The following is a 20,165-nucleotide window of genomic DNA, read 5'->3' on the forward strand; positions in this document are numbered from 1 at the left end:
AGCCTGTGTGATCTCTCCTCACCGAAGGCAGGAAATGAGCTGCTGACATCACCCGGTGTCGTGTGAGTGCAGATATATCTTACATTATATAAGAGAAATATACAAAAGGTCTACCGGTGAGAACAAAGCAGGTTCCTACAGGGTTATTCTTTATTATATTTAATTGGACATTTTCCATTAACTTGCTCTGTTTTTTAAATATGTTACCAACCATTTTGAGATTTAACAAGCAAACACCAAATAAGGCCATATTTTAGGATCATTCATTAAATGACCCCTTAAGACTTTTTAAGGATGTTTTGGAACCCTGAACAAAGATGCACTTCTGAAAGAGGACACCTGGGACTAAGGGACATTTGATGGTAATCTACCTTGCATTAAAAAGTCCCAAGTTCAACATCATTAGGACGACCGAAGATCAAAATCTCAAGCAGCCTGTGTCAAAGAACTGTCTTCATGATTTACTGATTTGAAACTTAAAAGCAACCGCCTCTAAAAGTGTTGGCAAAAGCCCCACATAAACTCTTTGCTACCTTGGATTGCCGCAAAAATACATAAACAAGCAACTGCATATATTTCCTACTACTCTTCTTCTAAGTTCGAAATAACACCGCTCTCCTATGAACCCCCTCAAAAATGTAAAAGCCCTCCATTAAAGCTTTGCATAACTTGAGAGAAGTTGAATAAAAGATAAGCATGTTTAAATCATTCCAACATTAAAACAAACTGGTGTATGTTGCTTCAAAAGATTTCCGGTCGAGACAAATTGATGTTCATATTCATATATTTTATATAATGTATATCAAACTAAAACTAATACAGCATCAAACTTAAAAAGGATCAAGAGAAAAAAGAAAATGAAAAATAAGAAAACTGAGCAATCCGTTGGCCTGTGGAGCGGGGGTGTTAAACCAGGGGGGGGGGGGGGGGGATGCTGCAGGTGTCCCCTCACGTCTCCCCCCCCTGCGGACCAAGGGGTGAGGGGGTGGAAGACGGGGCGGGGGGAGGGAGAAATTTAATTTTGGGGAGGGTTAAGGGAGGAAATACAAGGTGGAGATGAAACAGCCCCGACTTCTGCCCGGCAACAGCTTCATCTTCTTGCTGTTTTATTCAATTTTTTTTAAGCATTTTTTTTAATCCAAACACACACAAAAAAAAAAAACATGTTCTAAAAAAGCAGCCTCGGTGTGTTGGATGTGGAAACAAGGGGAACAAGTTCAATGTTTTTTTGTTTTTTTTTTAAGTCCCGTGACAAAGATCCTCAGTCCCTCGATGCTGTTATCGTTCTGTGTTGTGAGAGGAAACCATGACTCAGCAGTTGGGAACATGAAGTCGTGATCAGTGTGAGGAGAAAGAGAGACAGAGAGAGGGATAGAGAGACAGAGAGAGAGAGTGAGTGAGAGAGAGAGATTTGGGGAGGTGAGTGATTGGCTGTGTGCTTGTGATACTGTCTTTGCTCCTCTGTGCAACACGAGGCGCTCAGGTGCCACGACCAGGCCGAGGGCAGAGAAGCTTACTTGCACTTATGTACGTCTGAGAGGATTGGTGTTGTGTTGTGTCGGTGTGTGTGTGTGTGTGTGTGTGTGTGTGTGTGTGTGTGTGTGTGTTCTGTAGGCCCGGACTGGTGAGGCCCATGCTCGGTGACTAGTGTGTGTTGAGTCAGTTCATCAGTCAGCGTGTCCTCTCAGCGCTCAGAGGACACGCTCCTACTCTTTAGCCTCCAGGAAGAGCGTCTCCTGTGGAAACAGCTTGGCCTCCAGCAGATTCGAAGCAGGATCCAGCTGAGTGATCTGAGGAGACACAAACACATGTTAATAATTACGACAATGAAGATTACTTGCATAGCTTAATTCCTTTGCAGTCTTTAAGCGACTTTGGGAAACAACACAAAGTCAGAGGTTAAAACATGTTAGCAGCATGTGTACCTGATACATGATTCTAAGAAGGTAAAACAATCAAGACAATAAATACAATAAAATAATCCAAAAGTGAGGTAGAAATAAAACTAAAAATAATTATATAATAAGGTAGAGACAAAATAATAAATACACTAAATACAAAACTAAAAAAAGAATTAAGAAACAAAATAAAAGATACAAATATAGAAAAATAAATAATAATTTAGAAACAAAATAATAAATAAATAAAATAATAAAAATGAAGAAACAAAATAATAAAAAAAGTGGGGAAAAAATAGTTGAAAAAAAGTATTAAAAAAATGAAGAATCTGAAATAATTCTTTCAATTAACCGATTAATCGTTCAATCAACACAATGTCAGAAAACAACACAAATGCCATCGAGACTTCCCATATCCCAAAATATAATCTTTGAATTCATTGTATGACTTTTACAAGAGTTGAAAATACACAGATTTGAAGATACACACAATGAGCAAATGTGTGGAAACACTCATTTCATTTGTTGGTACTTTTCAGCCAATGGAATAAAAATCCATCAACTGTTTTCTCGTTGCTTAACGCCTCACAGGTTCTGGCCTTCCACACTGAGCTGCTATTTTCGAAAACCATTAAAAAAAAATGGCTCAGCGAAATGGACAGAAACACCTTTACAGTCTGCAGGATAATGCCACACCATTAAGTAGATTTGTAATCCGCAGTTTAACTCTGATTTCTAAACATCTTAAATGTCCCTTTCAGAGTTATCTCTATTAGTTTGGACAAGGCCTCGGTCATTCTGCACTCCTGACACACATCAGTGATGGTCTTACCATATATGCCCTGCGCGGCAGACTGGAGAACAGTGTTACTGCTGAGTTCACTCGCTGTGTTTGTAAGAGTGTGTGTATTATTCTAACAGCATGTTTTAAAAAAGTCTGGCCAGTAATCCGAGCGGCTAGAGCTTGGTTTCCCTGAGAGGACCGTCGCGTTTGTTTTCTTAAAAAGGGCTCCAGTCCAGAACAAACTGATGAAGGCTTCAGGAAAGTGTGTGTGTGTGTGTGTGTGTGTGTGTGTGTGTGTGGGGACTGAGAGGTGTGTTTTTGGATGGCTAATAATGACTAATTTCAGCCGTGCCAAAGGTCAAACAGGAAGGTATCTGATGGTGTAGAGCAGAGAAACATTTATCCGCACTGCAGGACAGCCATTGTGTAAAAGCAGAGGAATAATGCAGCGCCACCCACCTCGGAGCTGATGGAGTTAGCTGCAGGATGACGGAGGTCTGGCCTGTGTTTTTCTCTTAGCTTATGTGAGCTAATCACTGGAGGGGTTGAGTTACAGCGGGCCAATCTAACACCTGGGCTGAATGGGCGAGGTGCTGTGACACCGAGATGTGTTCAGGGCTTATCTGATGACTGCAGCGTCAGCGCCTCTGATTAGAGCTCCTATTCTAACTTCACAGCGGGATAATTAACCCGCCGCCTGTACCTGCTGGAGAAGGTCGGGGGGGGGGGACAAGCACGCTAAAGGTCGGTCTCACAACGACGGGATGAAATGTAACCGTGAACTGAAGCACAACTTCACAGAGAGTCAAATCCTGCAGGACGACACACCGTCCTCTTAGTGTCGATTCAAACTGTCCTCTCAGTGTTTTAGAAAAGGTGGCGAGGAGTGAGAACATTACACATTTCTAAGAGAAGAAAAAGGTCTGTTGGTGGTAATAAGCAGGGTTCCTACTTAGACATAGTTCGATATAAAGACTTTATAAAACTCCTACATCCTGTCCTTTTTATGTCATTTTTTGACTTTTGACAGATTGATTTAAGATATTTGAACACCAATAAGGGCCATATGTTTAGATGAATTAATTCAATGCCTTTTAAGACTATTTAAGGATCAGCAGGAACCCTGAATAAAATGTAAAGACGCATATCTAATATGAAAGCAAAAAACCATACACAAACCCAGCTCTATGCAGAAATCCAACACAAATCTAACGTTGCTGACTCCATTTATAATTCCTAAAGAGCATTTAAAGAGATCCTGAAAGTGCAGCACCTTTAGGAGAAAGAACTAACAAATAGTTTTGACTGATTTGGCAATCAATGATCATTTCTGCATCCTTACTCTCATGATCATTGAAGAATATGTTAAAATGATCATGGTGTGACATCTTTTTGAAGTCTGTACAATACTCTTTGTACACCGGCTCCACAATACTTCATACTTTAACACATTCAATTATATTGAGATTCCACCCTGATTCCTGCCCTGTCTGTTCTCAACAATCTGAAAACATCTCAAGCTAAAACTATAGAGCGTAGACGTCAATGGTGCATTCACTTCCTCATGGTGTGTTCGAGAGCTCTAAGTGTTAATGTGGAAACGATGCGGACGCTACAAAGAAGTTGTGTAGTATTTTAAAGGGTAGTATTTAGTCCAGAGTACTTGAATAACTATTAGATGCTGCTTCCAAGTTGTTCCGACTGGAGGGGATGATCTCTTACACTTTATCAGTCAGCAACACATATTTACAATTATTTCCATGGCACTTTAATGCAGCAGGGTAAGAGCTAGAAACGCCCTGTGTCTTTCAAAACTGTTTTAATTGGCTCCGTGATTCAGATCCATGTTTTTGTTTTGGTTCGTAGTTCTTTTATCATTAAGCTGAGCAACAATTGTAACCTCCTTTGAGCAGGACGATATGTACGATACTCTAAGAACTAGTATTTGAGACCGGGAGCATTGATATGATAAAACACTCAAAACATCTACAGATTTAAACTGCAAAATGGTGTTCAAGTGGGGAGGAAAGGGTGAGGAAAGGGTGAAAACAGAAAAGCAAGTAAATCAGGGGAAGGTGAGGAGGACATTTCAGCACCAGACAACCCCTCCGTCTCCCATGGGTGTTTGAAAATGTCACACCATGTGCACGCCGGCGCTCTTTGACTTGTCTTTCATCTCCTTGTCCCCATTTCAACGTGTCATTTAGACTCTTGACTTTTCAGCGGGGGTCCCAGGGAGGGGTCGACACATCACCTCGTCAGCCGCCTCATAGCACAGCGGGGGTGGGGGGGCAGCAAGATGCCATGAAGACAGCTAAAATGGTGTGTGTGTGTGTCTTTATGAGAATGTGTGTGTTTGCTGCAAACATATTCCATCCCAACGGTGGGGAAACAGGGCTGCTGCGTTCCTTTTTCCCACCTCGGCAGCAGCGCGCCGCAAATGGCTGCCATGCTAATGAACCCGACAGGCTGTCATGACACCACAGCATCAGGTAGGAGTAAATGAGGCTTTGAGGGTGGAGCAGGTGTGTGTGTACACTGTGGTCTACATATAAGTGTGTGTGTGTGTGTGTGTGTGTGTGTGTGTGTGTGTGTGTGTGTGTGTGTGTGTGTGTGTGTGGTTGTGTGAATTCGGGGATGAGTTTGTGCACCAGGGAGAGCCGATGGGGGGAGAGCAGCATCTGACTCTGAAAAAGAAAAGTAGGGAAACAAGATGCCACACTGACACAGGAGACGGGCGCCATCAGTGATTGTTTACATTGTTATCCAATTAACAGACCATAAGCATGGAGGCATCTGTCAACAAACAAAGCTGTTGTTTTTCCTCCACTCTGCCTAAGCCATTTTCTCTCCTCCTGTGCTCATGCATACATACTAAACGTACATACATGCATACTAAACGTACATACATGCATACAAAACGAACACACATGCAGTCATACAAACCTAAGTACACGCATACATAAATACATGTACACTAACGTTTATTTCTAAAGGTGTTTCTGTCACTACTGTTGATATGTTTGTATTTGCAGCTGAGTTTTTATTACATTATGTTTATGACTCATGTGCAATACCTCGTAAACAAAAGTATCTAACTCATAAAAACACAAGTACATATATACAAAGGAACAAAACACATATATTTATTGCGTATATGTGTTTATATTTATACTGTTGACATGTATATATTAACTGTTTGTGTTTATTTTTTCATTTTATTATGTGGTTAACTTGTGTTCAATGCCTCGTAAACAAAGATATAACATCTACTACAATGTAAGTACACACATAGGAACCTGCGTACATAAATACACATATATATTACGTATATGCGTTTATATTTCTACTTTTGATTTGACTGCCATGTGTGTTGCTATCTGTTGTTCTCTATGTTATTGTTGTTGTGTTGCTTTTGTTTATATTCTGTATTTGTGTCGTGTTCATGTCCAGTGATGAGGGGACAATACATCTAGTCTAAATTCTAAATATATTTACGGTTTGTGTTTATTTTTATCTCATCTACTACAAAGTACACACATACATACATGTATATTTAGTATGTATGTGTTTATATTCCTACTGTCGATGTGTTTATATGTACGGTTTTGTTTACTTGTATTATATTTTCAATTCATGAAATGCCTTTTAAAAATACCTATATATTTATAACATATACGTTATTATATTTCTACCGTAAATATATATATTCATTATGCTTTAAACACACGTACAAACATAGATATATTTATTACATATACTGTATATGTATTTATATTTCTACTATTGATAAGTTTGTATTTATTTCCCTTTATGGTTTCTATATTATCTTCTGTATCTCATGTGAAACGCCTCTTTAACAAGCTGCTATAACAAAACAACTTCCTCATTTGGGATCAATAAAGTATATTTGATCTAATTGAATAATAACACAACACACACAACTGAGCTAAGTTTATCCAACCTCTGTTAAACATCATTTACAGCTCATTTAGATCAAATCCATTAATGAGCTAAAAGGGGGACAAGCTATTCTTGAAAAATATGACTAATCTGACCGTTTTCCAGTCAAAAAATACACAAATTAATTGAGCAAAAGCAAAAGGGATTATAAAATATCTGGAGGCTCAGCGTTAAAAAGCCTAATTTTAAAACTGGAACCAATTAAAAGACAGATGGTGCTTCTCTGCAATCTTTGATATTTTGTCTTTAATTTCCTATGGCATAGAAATAATCAGCTAATGTGTTTTTGGCTTTTATTAAACAGCAGATTTCAACGGTTAAAATAAATAAATAATAGCACTTAACGTGAAGTTTAAAATAAACACCCTAATTGTTGATCCTAATGAATTAAACACACTGATAGTGGAGCAGCGACGCTCAGCCGAGAGAGAAAAGAGAAGGAAAATAAACACAGGCCCTCAAGATGTCCGACTCCAACATAATCAAACGTGCAGCTGAAATAACGCATTTTTAATGAAGCCATTACAGGCCCGACTATGTTAATTAAAACCAAATAACTTGTCTGTTTTAAACTAGTGTTGTCAAGTGTTTATTTGGCCAATTACAAAAGCAGTGGGGGATCATTATCTGCTGCCAGGAGCGCTGACAGCACGTAGCGCCGGGGCGTGAACAGAAAAGAACAGAGCCCTATGCGGCACTTCAAAGGGAGGCAAAGCACCGCACAGACCGGGCGGGAGGGGGGGGGGGGTGTACGGCGAGGGAAAAAAAAAAAAAAACTAGGAATGGAAAAGACGAGTAAAGGACATAGCGAGGAAAATAAGGACAGAAGTATGAATAGTTTGTGCTGGAAAAGTTTTTTAAAAAGGGACGAGGGGGGGAGTTGAGAAGGCACAAGGAGAAAGATACAAAGGCTGGAGAGCAAAACAAAAGTATAATTGAGGGGGGGGGGGAGTAAGAGAGGAAAGAGGAGGGAAAAGGGAGACAGAGGGAGGGAAAAACTGGAAGGAGTAGGATGAAAGTGAGGAGGGGGGCGGATTTCCTCAGGGTACGACTCAGCTCTTAAACACGAAAGATTCCCTCTGGACGCGTTTTAGGAGATGTTGAAAATACTCTGTTTTTTCCACAAATATCTTAAATCTTAAAATCTACTTCTTTAAGCTGCTTTAAAATTCAGGATCTATGAATATGGACATATCATTTAACTGCTGGATAAACAGGAACATCTCCTATGACAGTTTCAACAACTTCCAAATCTCATATTTGCCTTCAGTGTCTGATTAAAAAACACTGCAATGCTACATTGAGTGTTGGGGATCCATCACTAAATCCATGCAAAACCATTGTTATCACCATGCAATCACACTTAGTCAGCGTTGATTTTGCATTAATATGCTTCTTTTAAATAAGTTGCACTGTAATTAAGTGAAAAACGGGGATTTATTTACTTCCATTTTGTGTTTTCAGCTAGTTTACAGCAGCGTGGGCACCACAAATCCATTTGATGTTATTGCGTTTGTTGCAGCAGGTAACGATTGCATTTAAAAGAAGAACACTGAATATGAAATGTGGTTTGTCCAACATACCTTTAGATATTTGTTTTAACTTGATATTGTATGACTTTATTAACAAACGTTATTATCCCGCAGTTCTCCAAAGTACCCCCATTAGAGAAACACTGTCCTATTTCACTCAAAAGCCCCTTCTCCTCCTGAGCCTGTGGGTTTGTGTTTTGGGTAGAGAATATTATAAAACTATTGAGTGAAACTACTTCAAAAATAACCCGCCGCAGCTCTTCCTGTGAATCAGTTCCTTCATGATAGCGGGACAAGAAAAACAAAACACACCAGATGTCAAATCTATCTCAGAGCGACGCACAGCTTCTCCTGTGCCACTGTTTATTTGTCCTGCATCTCAGGTTGTGTCTAAGAATCATTCCCCGACAGAGCTGGAAGAAGGATTAAGAGGAGGTGAAATGGAGTACAGTATCACAGTGGGGGGAATTAAACGCTGGTTCCACAGATTTTAGGAGTCCAGCTCGCGGCCGAACATTCGACCGGCAGTCTAAACATGTTCACTGCCGGAAGAAGAAGACCTTTCAACGGCGGTTTGCGCTCAACAAGTATCAAAAGGAAAAAAGGAAGGGAATTCCTGAATGGAAAGCTGAAAACTGAAACACTAAAAGTCTCCCCCTCCTTCCTCAAACTCGCTGACAGTCATAGAAACGGAGAAAGGGTTAGCTCCCTGAGCACGGCTAAGCCTTGTACAAATGATGCCAGTGTAAGGCCTGCTGTAGTGCTGAAGAGATAAGCCACTGATACCAAATGTTGGGGTAGAGACTGAGTCCAAAAAATGGAGACTAATAGCCACTTATCGGCTAAAAAGTAAATCATGAATCAAGGATTTAATCTGGCTCTGATGTTTGGTTGAAAAAGTTGATTTACAAATGGGAATAAAGCTTTGTTATCAGACTTTCTGATTAAAAATACAGCGCTTGGACAACAATGTCATTATATATATCAAACACGACTTGTAGATTCTCTAAATTGAGCTGCAGGGAATGAAATGAAGCGGCAACAGAAAGAGTGACACTGCACAAAGCTGCTAAAAACTCCAGAAAGGGAAAGAAGGTTTCAACAGTTGTGCAGTATTACAAATGCAATAGTGGTCTATCCTCTATCCTGTGATCCTGGCAGAGCAACAGTGAGAGCGTCTGGATGGGTTGGAGGCTTTCTATGCTCCCTCTCATTTAATTACAACACAGAGCTGCAGGATTAGACCGGGGCCTGTGTTCACAGCCTCATACTGGCACTACCACTCTCCTCCCTTTCCCCCCAAATCTCTCGCCTTTCTGTTTTCTGGAATTATCTCCCGTCTTCTTCTTTTTTAATATCTTCCCCACTTGTCTTCTCTATCCTTTCTCTCTTTCCGACTGTTTCTCTGATTAAATCTTCTCTTTGTTTAAGCTTTTGTCTGCTCTGTTCTCTTTTTGCGACGAGTTCTGCAGTCACCATCCTCTCCTCGCTCCTCTCCCCCCTCTAATCCTCCCATCCTGTTTTTGCCGGAATTTCATCTGCGATGCAGACACATCTTTATCTCTGTCTCCAACACATGTTTACTCTTGATTATAAAGAGACAACTGTGAATCCTTTAAGTGACAAAGTTGTGAGCGGGGCATGTGTTTGCTTGAAAATATTTGTGCATGTGTTGAAGTGTGTGATTGTGACGAAATGAAGAGTGTGAGCTACGCGTTAATGTGTGTGTTAGTTTTTCGAGGTGTTTGTGCCCCGGCGGTCTCTGCAGACTACGATGGCACACTGCCTGGGCAAGCCTACACACACACACACACACCTCTATACACCCACCCAGCACCCTCCCCTCCACTCATCTCTTGATTAATGGAAATCCCATTTTTGTTTCCAGCATCACGGCTAATTAAACTGGTAGTTAAAGCGGCGCTCATTAGCTCGCTAGCACAGAGCCTGGCCGCCGAGCCTCTAATGACTGGTTGGAGATGGCTGAGTGCTGCAGGGTGTCAGCCACAGAGAACACCACTGTGCTGACAACTGTATCCTAACACACTCATAGGGTACTGTATTCACAATGGACCGATACTAATTAATATTCAGTTGATCAAACGTGTGCGCAGGTGGGTGGATAAACAGCCGACTTAACTCGCTCCGTCACAGGTACGAGTAAACAAAACGCAGCGACACATGATGCAGCACGCAAACAATGAAAATGATGAAAGACACTAAATGACACACAATAGATCGTCCCAACTTTTGTCCCTGCTGCTCGACACCCAAAGTCAATTACAGCTGTGGAAGACTCAAGCGGAGATGTGAGCTGTGGCCGAGGACGCTTCATAACCTGCTGCTACTCTGCTGCAGGAGAGATGGAGTCAGCACTTGTTTGTGAGGGCAGGGAGCCGTTATGAAGGACGGAAATTGGATAACAGGATGATTGATTCACCTGCTATTAAGGAGGTCTTTCCTCCATTACTACTGGATATAGATAAGGTCAAAGGGGGTCATTGTTTTTAAATCTAAATGCTTATCTACCACAGTTTGTCCAACTAAATTAGCAGATATTACATGCCTTTTTACATGAAATCATTCATGTAAAAACGTATTCTTTTTCTCGTATGCCAACCTATGTCCAACGGCACAAATGAGTCAAAAGTTTAAAATATCTGTAAATTATAGTCTCCCTTTCAGAGATGTCAAACCAAATCAGGTCATTGATCAGTGGGAAGGATAACAAAGCCTTTTATGTAAAGTTTGAATGAAGTGTGTGTGTGTGTGTGTGTGTGTGTGTGTGTGTGTGTGTGTGTGTGTGTGTGTGTGTGTGTGTGTGTGTGTGTGTTACTTTGATCAGCAAGGTTATATTACTGTTTCTGTCAATGGAGTCGGATGGATTTGAGGTTAGCATATTATTTGATGTAGTATCCTGATAAATTCTAATAAATGGACAAATATCTATTGATCATCTATGCCCTTTTAAAGCATGTGACAGCAACACAACAGGAAAGGGCTGTCGTGTTTCCATCACTGCTGATCAAAGCCGAAACGATAAATACTGTGGAGTGATTTGTCCTCGTAATAAAACTCGATGTCGCCTTCACCATTAAACACAAAACGCTTGATGCCAGTGGGTTTTTGTGAGGCTTAAGTAAGTAGAAAGTAAAGTTGGCGACTCACATTTTTACGTGGGAAGGTGGTGAGGAGCTTGAACTCTTCGAAGGGGTATCCCTTGGAGGCCACAAAGTCGAAGAGGACCTGAAGCTTACAGCTGCTCAGGAAACGCCGCTCCAGGAACTCTCCGCTGGGCGTGCGGATTCGCAGTTTGCTGATTTGCTCGGCTGAATCCTCGTCGGGCTCTGCCGGTAGGGAATGCTCCAGTGACAAGCGGATCGCCTGCGAGGAAAAAGGGTGGAGAACATCCAGGATATTGGTCAGTGCAGCACATCAACACCTGTTAACACCTCGTAATGACCAGAGACAACTCCAGATTTCCATCAGGCAAATGACCTCTTGTTTAAGGCTGGACTTCCTGGTTTGAGGACAGAAGTAATAAAGCAATTATGAATTCCTTTTGTAATTACAATGGACAAGGACATTTAAAGAGGGTGTGTTATATAGTGTTTTGTGCATGTCAATGGTCTGCAGAGGCCACAGTTCCCACTAGAGGAAGTTTCAGTAGAGGCACAAAATTACAAGCCTGTGGAATAGTGCAGTTTTTCCTCACTCCACACTTCCTGATGCACACACTAGTCCATATATACTAACTGAAATCAATGGACAAACATACAGAATAAGCAACAACGTAAACACCAAAGTGATTCACTGTTTAGATTGAAGGGGGAGGAGTTTGCATACAGGTGCTGGTTGCAGGTGCAGCTGTCATAACTGTTTTTTTCAACCTCATTAGCATCACAAAGTTCCAGTTGAGTTTTTGATGGTACACATTATTTCGTCAGAAGTCTGCTTGAGTAATTGTGACAGTGAGCAGAAAATAAAAGCATAATTTCTAGTCATTTCTAAAGAGTAGATAGCTTTTCAAAGACAGAACAAACGGCAGCGTATTCTTAATTAGTTTATCTGATTGCGTAATTAAAAGACACAATTTAAGAAACAAAACGTATTTAATTAGAGCATGCTTGGAAGGAAGCTAGGGAACATAAAGTCCTCTAGATTACACGAAGAAACCTGAGGTGCAATAAACATTCACTTTAAAAGAAGCTTTGTTATAATAACCTCAACAGTAACACTGGCAGTTATGAAGATGACGAAACACTACGCAAACACGTCTCCAAGACAAGCCGAGGAGAGTCTCTCAGAGTCTGACTGCAGGACTGTTGCCTCACATTAATTAAAAGGACCTTCTTGTCCTGAGCTTGTTATTGAATTAGTTGCCCTGTGTCTCACCCGGCTCCCTGTAGCCCGCTGCAGCGAGGAAGGTTGCCAAGTAGCAAGAGAAGAACAGCCAAGTGTTTTCATGGCGCTTCAGTTCGGGGAAATCTGAGACGGAGTCTGTTGGATATATCCGTATCTACCACGCAGTCCTGTGTCATTATGACTGATATGGCAACTGTGATTCCATTTGTGATGTTCAGAGGGAATGCAACGCGAGGCAGATCATCAATGAAAACGGGATCGTGGGGGGATTTTTAAAAAGCTCTCATATGCTATTTGAAGTTCCTACTTCCCTGTAGTGTGTCATACAGGTTTTTTCTAGCTAAACATGTCACAATAGAGACAACAAATCCAAATATGAACCTGAAAAGGAGCATAATAAGGCCACTTTAAGTCTGTAAAACCATTTGTTTGGTTTGACAGACTTAAAGCAGAATTCCATGATAGGAATGATAATGGATGGATTGATAATTTTAGCAATATAATTCTCATCTTTTAAAATGACATTAAAATGATTATGGTTTGACTTTTTATAGGATATGCACCAAACATATTTGTTTTGTGAAGTCTGTAGAACAGTTTGTAGGCAGGGATAACCCTACAGCACCACAATACTTATTCAGATATTTCAGACATTTAGTCTTCACTAAATGTTGGATTATGGATATTGCACTAGAACAACGTAGGTCATATTGCGTCTTTGATACAGTTTTGATCAATTCTGCCTCCCATATAGGATCTCTCTAACACAATGCATTTGGTAATACTGTCTTTCAGCACAAAGACAACCATCAACTGTCATCCTCCTCAGTGAAGCTAATCAGTCCTCCTGTGTAGTTCAGCCTCTCCCTGGAGCCTCCTCTCCTCTCTGCTCCCCCCCACCCCTCGCCTCCCTCTTCCACCCGTCTTGTTGTTCATGTTTGGCCAGCCGGGGAGCATATGCTGTGACAACACGCCCAGCTTTATTTACACACCATAATGCAATTATATTTCATAAGAGTGTACAACAGTAGCTCATTAGCAGCTTCTGGTGTTGCGGTGGGCGGGGCAGCGCGTGCCGCTCCACCATCAGCTCCCTCAGGTACAAGAGCTGATGCTGACTGAGCTAAAGGGCCCCCCCGGGACACACACACACACACAGATAATAGACAGGAGTCTGTGTGTGTGTGTGTGTGTGTGTGTGTGTGTGTGTGTGTGTGTGTGTGTGTGTGTGTGTGTGTGTGTGTGGTTGTAGTGAGTTATAGCGTCCCTAAAGAAACCACAGGACACACGTCAGGTCGAGCCTCGGCTGCACACAAATAATCAGAAGCATCTCTCCGTCCATTTATCCGCCTGTAGCACCGCTAACCACAGAAAGCAAACAGATGACAGGTGGGGGGGGGGGGGGGGGCATCTGACAGCAGCACAACTGTATGCTAAGGCCCTCTGAGGGAGGTAAATAGTAATGTCAACCTACAAAGCCCCCCCCCCACCACCACCACCAATTCAGCAGCTCCTACTTTCATCTCTTTGCACAAAGGCACAAAATCTCAGGGAAAGCATTCCCACTAGCCGCTCCGCTCTCCGGGGGCCACCGGTGTTTTTGTTGTGTCTGCAGTTTCTGACAAATACACAACAAGGCTACTACCTCATAGGACTCCAGAGAAAACAAGACCACAAGAAAAAGTAGAAATGTAATTCGACTTCAGAGGAAAAACAGCTTTTAAAAGAGGCATTCTTAACCACTGAGCTTGAAGGATGAGAACATTGCATTTTTTGTGGTGATAATGTTCGTAAAGTGGCAAAAGTAACTATTTTACCTTAACTTTAGTTTATCATGAACAACATGTTGCAATGTAATAGCTGTAGACTCATGACATCAGCTGCTTTAAGGCTGGCTCCATATAAGCCGTAAAATGCACCTCAAGTTTGCATTCTCCCTTTCAAAATAAAAGCCTGAGACATAAACCCTGCATCTCTTCCTACAAATGATCATTTCAACAAGCTCAACAAAACAGATTAGCAAATAAATGCTTATCCTAGTACTCACTCTGATCTATTGCTCTGTATGGGTAATTTGAGTAGTCTGTTTAAGGTAAGTGACAAGATGGTAAGTCAGAACAAGAAGCAGGTAAGACGGTCACCTTTTTTGTTTGTATTACATAATCTCTCCTCCTTTAAATATTGTAAAATTCAAGCTGCTGGTTTTCACTCTTTTTTCTTCTTATTTTACTGGTATTAAAACTTGTGTGGTTTTCTATTTCTATGTATTTTTTCATAACACTTTCGTCCTATAAAACTTACCAGAAATGAAGCAAAAGGGAAATCCCCTTAAGAATGAAACAGTAGTAGAATAACTGTTGAAATGCCAATTCCTTACAGTCTTTAGTGTTTGTCTAGCTGTGTTTTTGGGGTACCGAAGTTCCTTTAAACCATAAGTACAGGCAAAGAGCACCCATTACACCACTTTAAATTCCTTGTATTTCCTTTTTAGGACACTTAAGGTGCCATTGTCCTTCAGCAGCTGTTGTTGCCTCTCAGATTTATGAATATCTAGACAGTAGCACAACGCTAGTTTGTTAGCACAGAGGGAGACCATGGAAACCGTTGAGCTTGGGCGGAGAAACAATGGACATAAGTAGGAAACAGAAGGTCGTAATGGCTATTGTTGTTTAACATACACACAGAGTTCTGCTGGTGGACTACAGTGATATAATTAAGATGCCCTACCCGGCGCTCTTTTGTTATTTTCTGTTTAACTAAACTGACAAATCACCTGAGCGAGCCGGGTCACCCAATACCTCTCAAGGCCCCGGGGCTCCTCCGGTGAGCAAACAACAATCAGCGGGACTACACTGTATGACTATAGACTGTATTCCTACATGGTGCCATCCTCACAGACAATTATTGTTTTCCCTGCATGCGTGACAGTGTGCGTGTGTGCCCCCCCCCCCGCCCCTCTGCACATACAATAATTGTTTTCAAGTGAATATGTGTGTTTGCTTAAGTTTTGTGTGTGTTTCTGCTCAAGCCCGAGTCTTTTGTTCACTCAGGTTTCAATATGAGGCGGTTGTGCCGTTTCAATGTAAAGCAGTCACACAGAACAATAACTGTGTGCATGTGAGGTGACGTGAGCAGAGCTGTGCCTCTCTGTAATTACGATATATTATTATTCTGAAATACACACTGCGCTCGCTTCAACAAAACCACAATCTAATCGAGTCATTGTTGAGAAGTGAGAGCAAAACAGATAAAACCTGACATCTAATTTAGTTCATCTGCATTCTGTGAGATCTGTGTGTGTGTGTGTGTGAGTGAGTGTGTGTGTGTGTGTGTGTTCTTCTCACCTCCTTCTCGTCCTCCTGCTCCTTCCTTATCCGCTCCAGGCGATTTTGCTCGGCCTCTTCTCTCTCTTGGGCCTCTCTCTGAAAAAGAGATGTGATTAAAAAGGGAGGCAACGGCAGAATCTAGACCATAATGTGACATGTCATCTTTCAGACTGTCAATATGTTTCCCACTGGTTTTAAAGTCTTATTTGAATAAGTAACTATTCGTTTATTAGGGTCAAGTTACTCCGCTGTAAAGATACTCAAGTATTTCAATCTAATTCAAAAGTAAAAATCTAATCCTCACTTTTGAAGTTGGAATATTTTTCACTTGAAGGACTTCAACGATAATCAATTGATTTTGGTAACCTTAGTGTCAAACTGCTTTATTGAACGTAAAATGAATGTGATGTTATCGGTAGAAGAAATTATATTTAAATATGAATTAAAAATGTATGCAATCCAAGGTAAGATTAGCAAAATCAATCTGAAAAGCCACACGTTTTCCTGGAGATTTGTAATCAGGTGCAAATGCAGTCTTAAGTCAAATCTACTATGCAAAAGTAAGTCAAATGTACTCACAATAACAAGAAAATTGACAGTAAGGTTTACCTGAGGGTCTTTAGTAACAGACACTTCTTAACTGTAAGTACAGTCTACTAATACATTCTTAGATTTATTTTGTGCAAATAGTTACCTAGATCTTACTCTCCATTCTTTTTTAAAGTTAACTATTTGTTACTGACATTTAATCCAGGAAACATAGTTTATTAGAGACTCATCCATTTAAATCCAATGCAAGCAACTGATGTGACACTAACAAGGAGATATTTCTGGTTAAACCTGTACATGCACTGCCTAGAACACCACAACTCTCCAAGTAGACACTTTGATTTATCCTACAAAGATACCTTTTTACGGTCAGCCTCTAAAGACACACGGTAGGCCTCGTCCTGTTCCCTCTTCACCGTCTCTCTCGCCTCACGTTCGTCCTGAGAGGGGGGGGGAAAGAGAGAGAGAAAGTGGGGCCCATTAACTAACAACACAATAAAAGGAACACAAAACATGTAAAGCTGAGGTGACGGGTGTGGGAGCCGGAGAGAGAAAATGCAGCATGTCAAGTGTGGTCACGTACAAACACCAGGTATGAAAGAGTCGCAAAGAGACTCCAGAGGGGAGTCATTGTGACCGGCCCGTCATTTACCAAACCCCGAGCCTCCTTTATGTTTCCTCTTCTCAGTTTCACCGTCCCTTTGTCTTCTCTTTCACTCTGCCTCTCTCTTCCTGTTTGTACAGAGGGAAGGGGACAGGCGGCCCTTCTCTTTCTACCTGCTGTGGCTACAAAGTGTTTTATAAAGACTGGGACAAAAAAAAAAAAACCAGTGTCCATTGTGTTCGCCGCACACTGCCATTAGTTTCCCGTGCTCTGAAGGCCCATGCTGAGTGCCAGCCCGGATATGGCAAAGTAAGCTTTTTGTGATGATCAGAGGGGCTACTGTGCGGCAAAGCAAAAAGGACAGTGTGTATTGTTGCATTCAAATCAAGAAAAATGCAAAGGATACATTTGTGCTTTTGGCCCCGCATAATAGGTGAACATTGAAAGGAAACTGTAAAGAGAATGGAGGAGAAGGGGACAAAAGCATCAAAAGTGGCCACCTTCAATGGACCGGCGCAGAGTCACGCAAACAAGTAGTTCCCGTTGGATACTCTTTCTGTGTAAAGTGTTTTCAAATGCACCATCTGCCTTCAATGACCTAATGCACAGGAGAGGGAATACAGGACATCTACCGTAGCTCTGCTCAGACACACGGGGATTTAAAGACTTGGAGGAAGACAGAAACACATCTTCATCTTGACTACACGAGTTGGGTTAAATTCCTATGTAGTGGTCAGAAGCAGTCACATATGTAATGCTCTTCTCACATAACAATCACTAATGTGGAAACACTCATATCCCTGACGCCTGGGAAGCTTTAGCCTACATTTATCTTGGCAACTTTTATATGACACTGTGTTTTTGAGCTTCTCTGTTGTCCCTTTTGAGGGTCATTATCACAAACTGCTGGTTCTTCTTAATCATACAACCAGCTCAATCAAATCAGTTGAGAAAATAACTTTACTCTCCGACTCCAAAAGGAGAAGGGGGATAAATACTGTAAAAATAGGGCTGTCATAATATACGATACAATCAAACTTCATTGTCGGGTCAAGTCTGACATTTTTCTTGCATCCCAGCAGCTCAAAAGGTATTACCGTATTGTTTAAACGGTTAGTATTTGAACTATATTTCACAATTGTCTAGCTTCTTTAAATGCATGTTACCTACTGTACCTGTGCTTTGAGTGTTTTCCTTTATTGTGCCGTAATGTTCAAATCTTTATTGTCTATGTTTGACGATAAAAATAAGTAGAAATTAAAACTCCAGTCCTTCATGAGGACATTAAATGCTCGGTTATATTTCCCCTGGGTGATTTAGTTTCTTTCAACATCAAAAGATATGCAAGTTTGCTGTCCTCGACCCGATGTGATCATATGTTAGTTCTGGCTCTCTTCATGTGAAATGACCGGAGCTGAGAGAAGCCGCTGATGCTGAGGGATGAGTCGTGTGTTAGTAACTCCTGAGCTGAAACACAGACGACCATAGGAATGAGTGGCGAGTAAAGAGGCTGGTCTAAAGACACAATGTGGCCGTCCAGCTGCTCCTTTTCCAGACAGACACAAAAGTGACTGTCAAAGAGGAATGTCTGGGTTGGGTGGGTGTCTGTGTTCGTGTCTGAGATTGTCCTTTCAAAGGATGAGGTGAAAAAAAAGGAGAAAGGAGCTGTAGGGAAATCATCCCGAGCCGGAGAGCAGCTACAGTGAAGATAGGGAAAGAGTCCAGGTTGACTTCACCTTTGAGTAGGATACGTCCTGTCAGATACAGGATACACTAAAATCCTGTGGTTATTGGTACTAATCATGATTAATCACACTGGAACATTATGCTTTCAGCATCACTTAATCTCTATTTTGACATTTGCACAAGCTATTTCCTTCTGGCAGGCCACGCCTCGGTAATTATCTCACTTGAATAACTTTCTCGACAGCTTCCCTGAACTCTAACGCAGTGATTCATCTGATTTCCTTTGTGTCTGACAGATACCAAGCAAGTTGTTGCAATGATCCTGAAAGAAGTGATAAGTGTTTTGGGCAGATGCCATGAAAAAGACACAATAAATGAGCTTTTAGGAAAATAAATAGCAAAATCATTTTCAAACTAAACGGTTTTCTGTTGCAGTTAGCCAAACATTTTCAATAAAGTGTCCAAGACATAAGAAGCACGTGAGCTTCCAAATTGAAAGTTACAAAAAGCTTCAGAGCAGTTTGATGCTTTGAATTTAACTAATGATTTAAACGGTAGCTTTAAGCCACTTAAAAACAGCAAGCAGTGTCAGTGTGTAGGTCTTCACTCAGCCAATCACCACAGAGCCAATGCTGCCCTTTTTTCTTCCCCAGCTTGTCATCTTTATAATCAAATTCAAAGCTTGTTCTGCACTGCCAGTTTCCTCGTACGAGTGCTGTGGTTAAAGGCAGGACTCGCCGTAGATCATTAGTCTTTACAGTCAGAATTTAAGAGTGCAGAAAGGTTTCATCCCCAGGATAGCATACAAAACCAAAAGGCATAACAAGGCCTCTTTAAGTGTGAACAGGGCTTGATAATGAATGTCGATATGCTTTCAGTTTCAGACCAAATCTGTCTATCTATTGGCAACGGTAGTGAAAGCAGAAATAAATTCTGTGATGAGCCAGGTCCTGATTTATATACAAGTTTAAAGCCGTTGAACTATGGGATATATGTGAACTGCAAAACTGAGCGCTATAGAAAGAAATAGTTGTATTTATCAAGGTAAGGTGATGAAGTTATTGCACTGGAACTAATATGAACCAACCTCACCTTACGTGTGAAACAACCACAGACTTTTGATCTGACTCATGAACGTGCTCTGAATACCGCTTGTCATTGATAATTATGTGACAAATCCTTTAGAAAACTAAGAAGCCTTGTAGCAAAAACACAAAGCTGTCACTCAATACACACCTGAGGAAGTCTGACCCTCAGGTTGTGTGTGTGTGTTTGTCATTGTGTGTGTACGACATCTGTGGTTCCCACAACCGAAATGCTATCACATTAACATTGTTGGAGAATCAGTTTGGCTGACTGACTGTTAAAGTCTTAATGTGGCGTGACATCCGTCATCTATTGATACTGTAGTTAAGAATAAAAGGCACAACAGTGTGTGAGAATATCAGAGACAAGTCC

At 41.1% G+C, this 20,165-nt stretch overlaps 1 protein-coding gene across 1 annotated transcript in view; it reads right to left on the reverse strand.

Moving 5' to 3' along the window:
- Positions 1–766: 766 nt before the first annotated feature.
- faf1 (Fas (TNFRSF6) associated factor 1) overlaps positions 767–20,165 on the reverse strand; it is a 73,876-nt gene continuing 54,477 nt past the window's right edge. The window contains exons 16-19 of the mRNA XM_063890599.1: positions 16,777–16,857; positions 15,887–15,964; positions 11,346–11,561; positions 767–1,790 (exon numbers count right to left, since the gene is read on the reverse strand). Of these exons, the coding sequence (XP_063746669.1) occupies positions 1,707–1,790; positions 11,346–11,561; positions 15,887–15,964; positions 16,777–16,857 (459 nt within the window). The 3' untranslated portion in view covers positions 767–1,706. The remainder of the gene's footprint in view (positions 1,791–11,345; positions 11,562–15,886; positions 15,965–16,776; positions 16,858–20,165) is intronic.

The sequence above is a fragment of the Eleginops maclovinus genome, chromosome 9 (assembly GCF_036324505.1).
Source record: "Eleginops maclovinus isolate JMC-PN-2008 ecotype Puerto Natales chromosome 9, JC_Emac_rtc_rv5, whole genome shotgun sequence".
Classification (NCBI taxonomy): domain Eukaryota; kingdom Metazoa; phylum Chordata; class Actinopteri; order Perciformes; family Eleginopidae; genus Eleginops; species Eleginops maclovinus.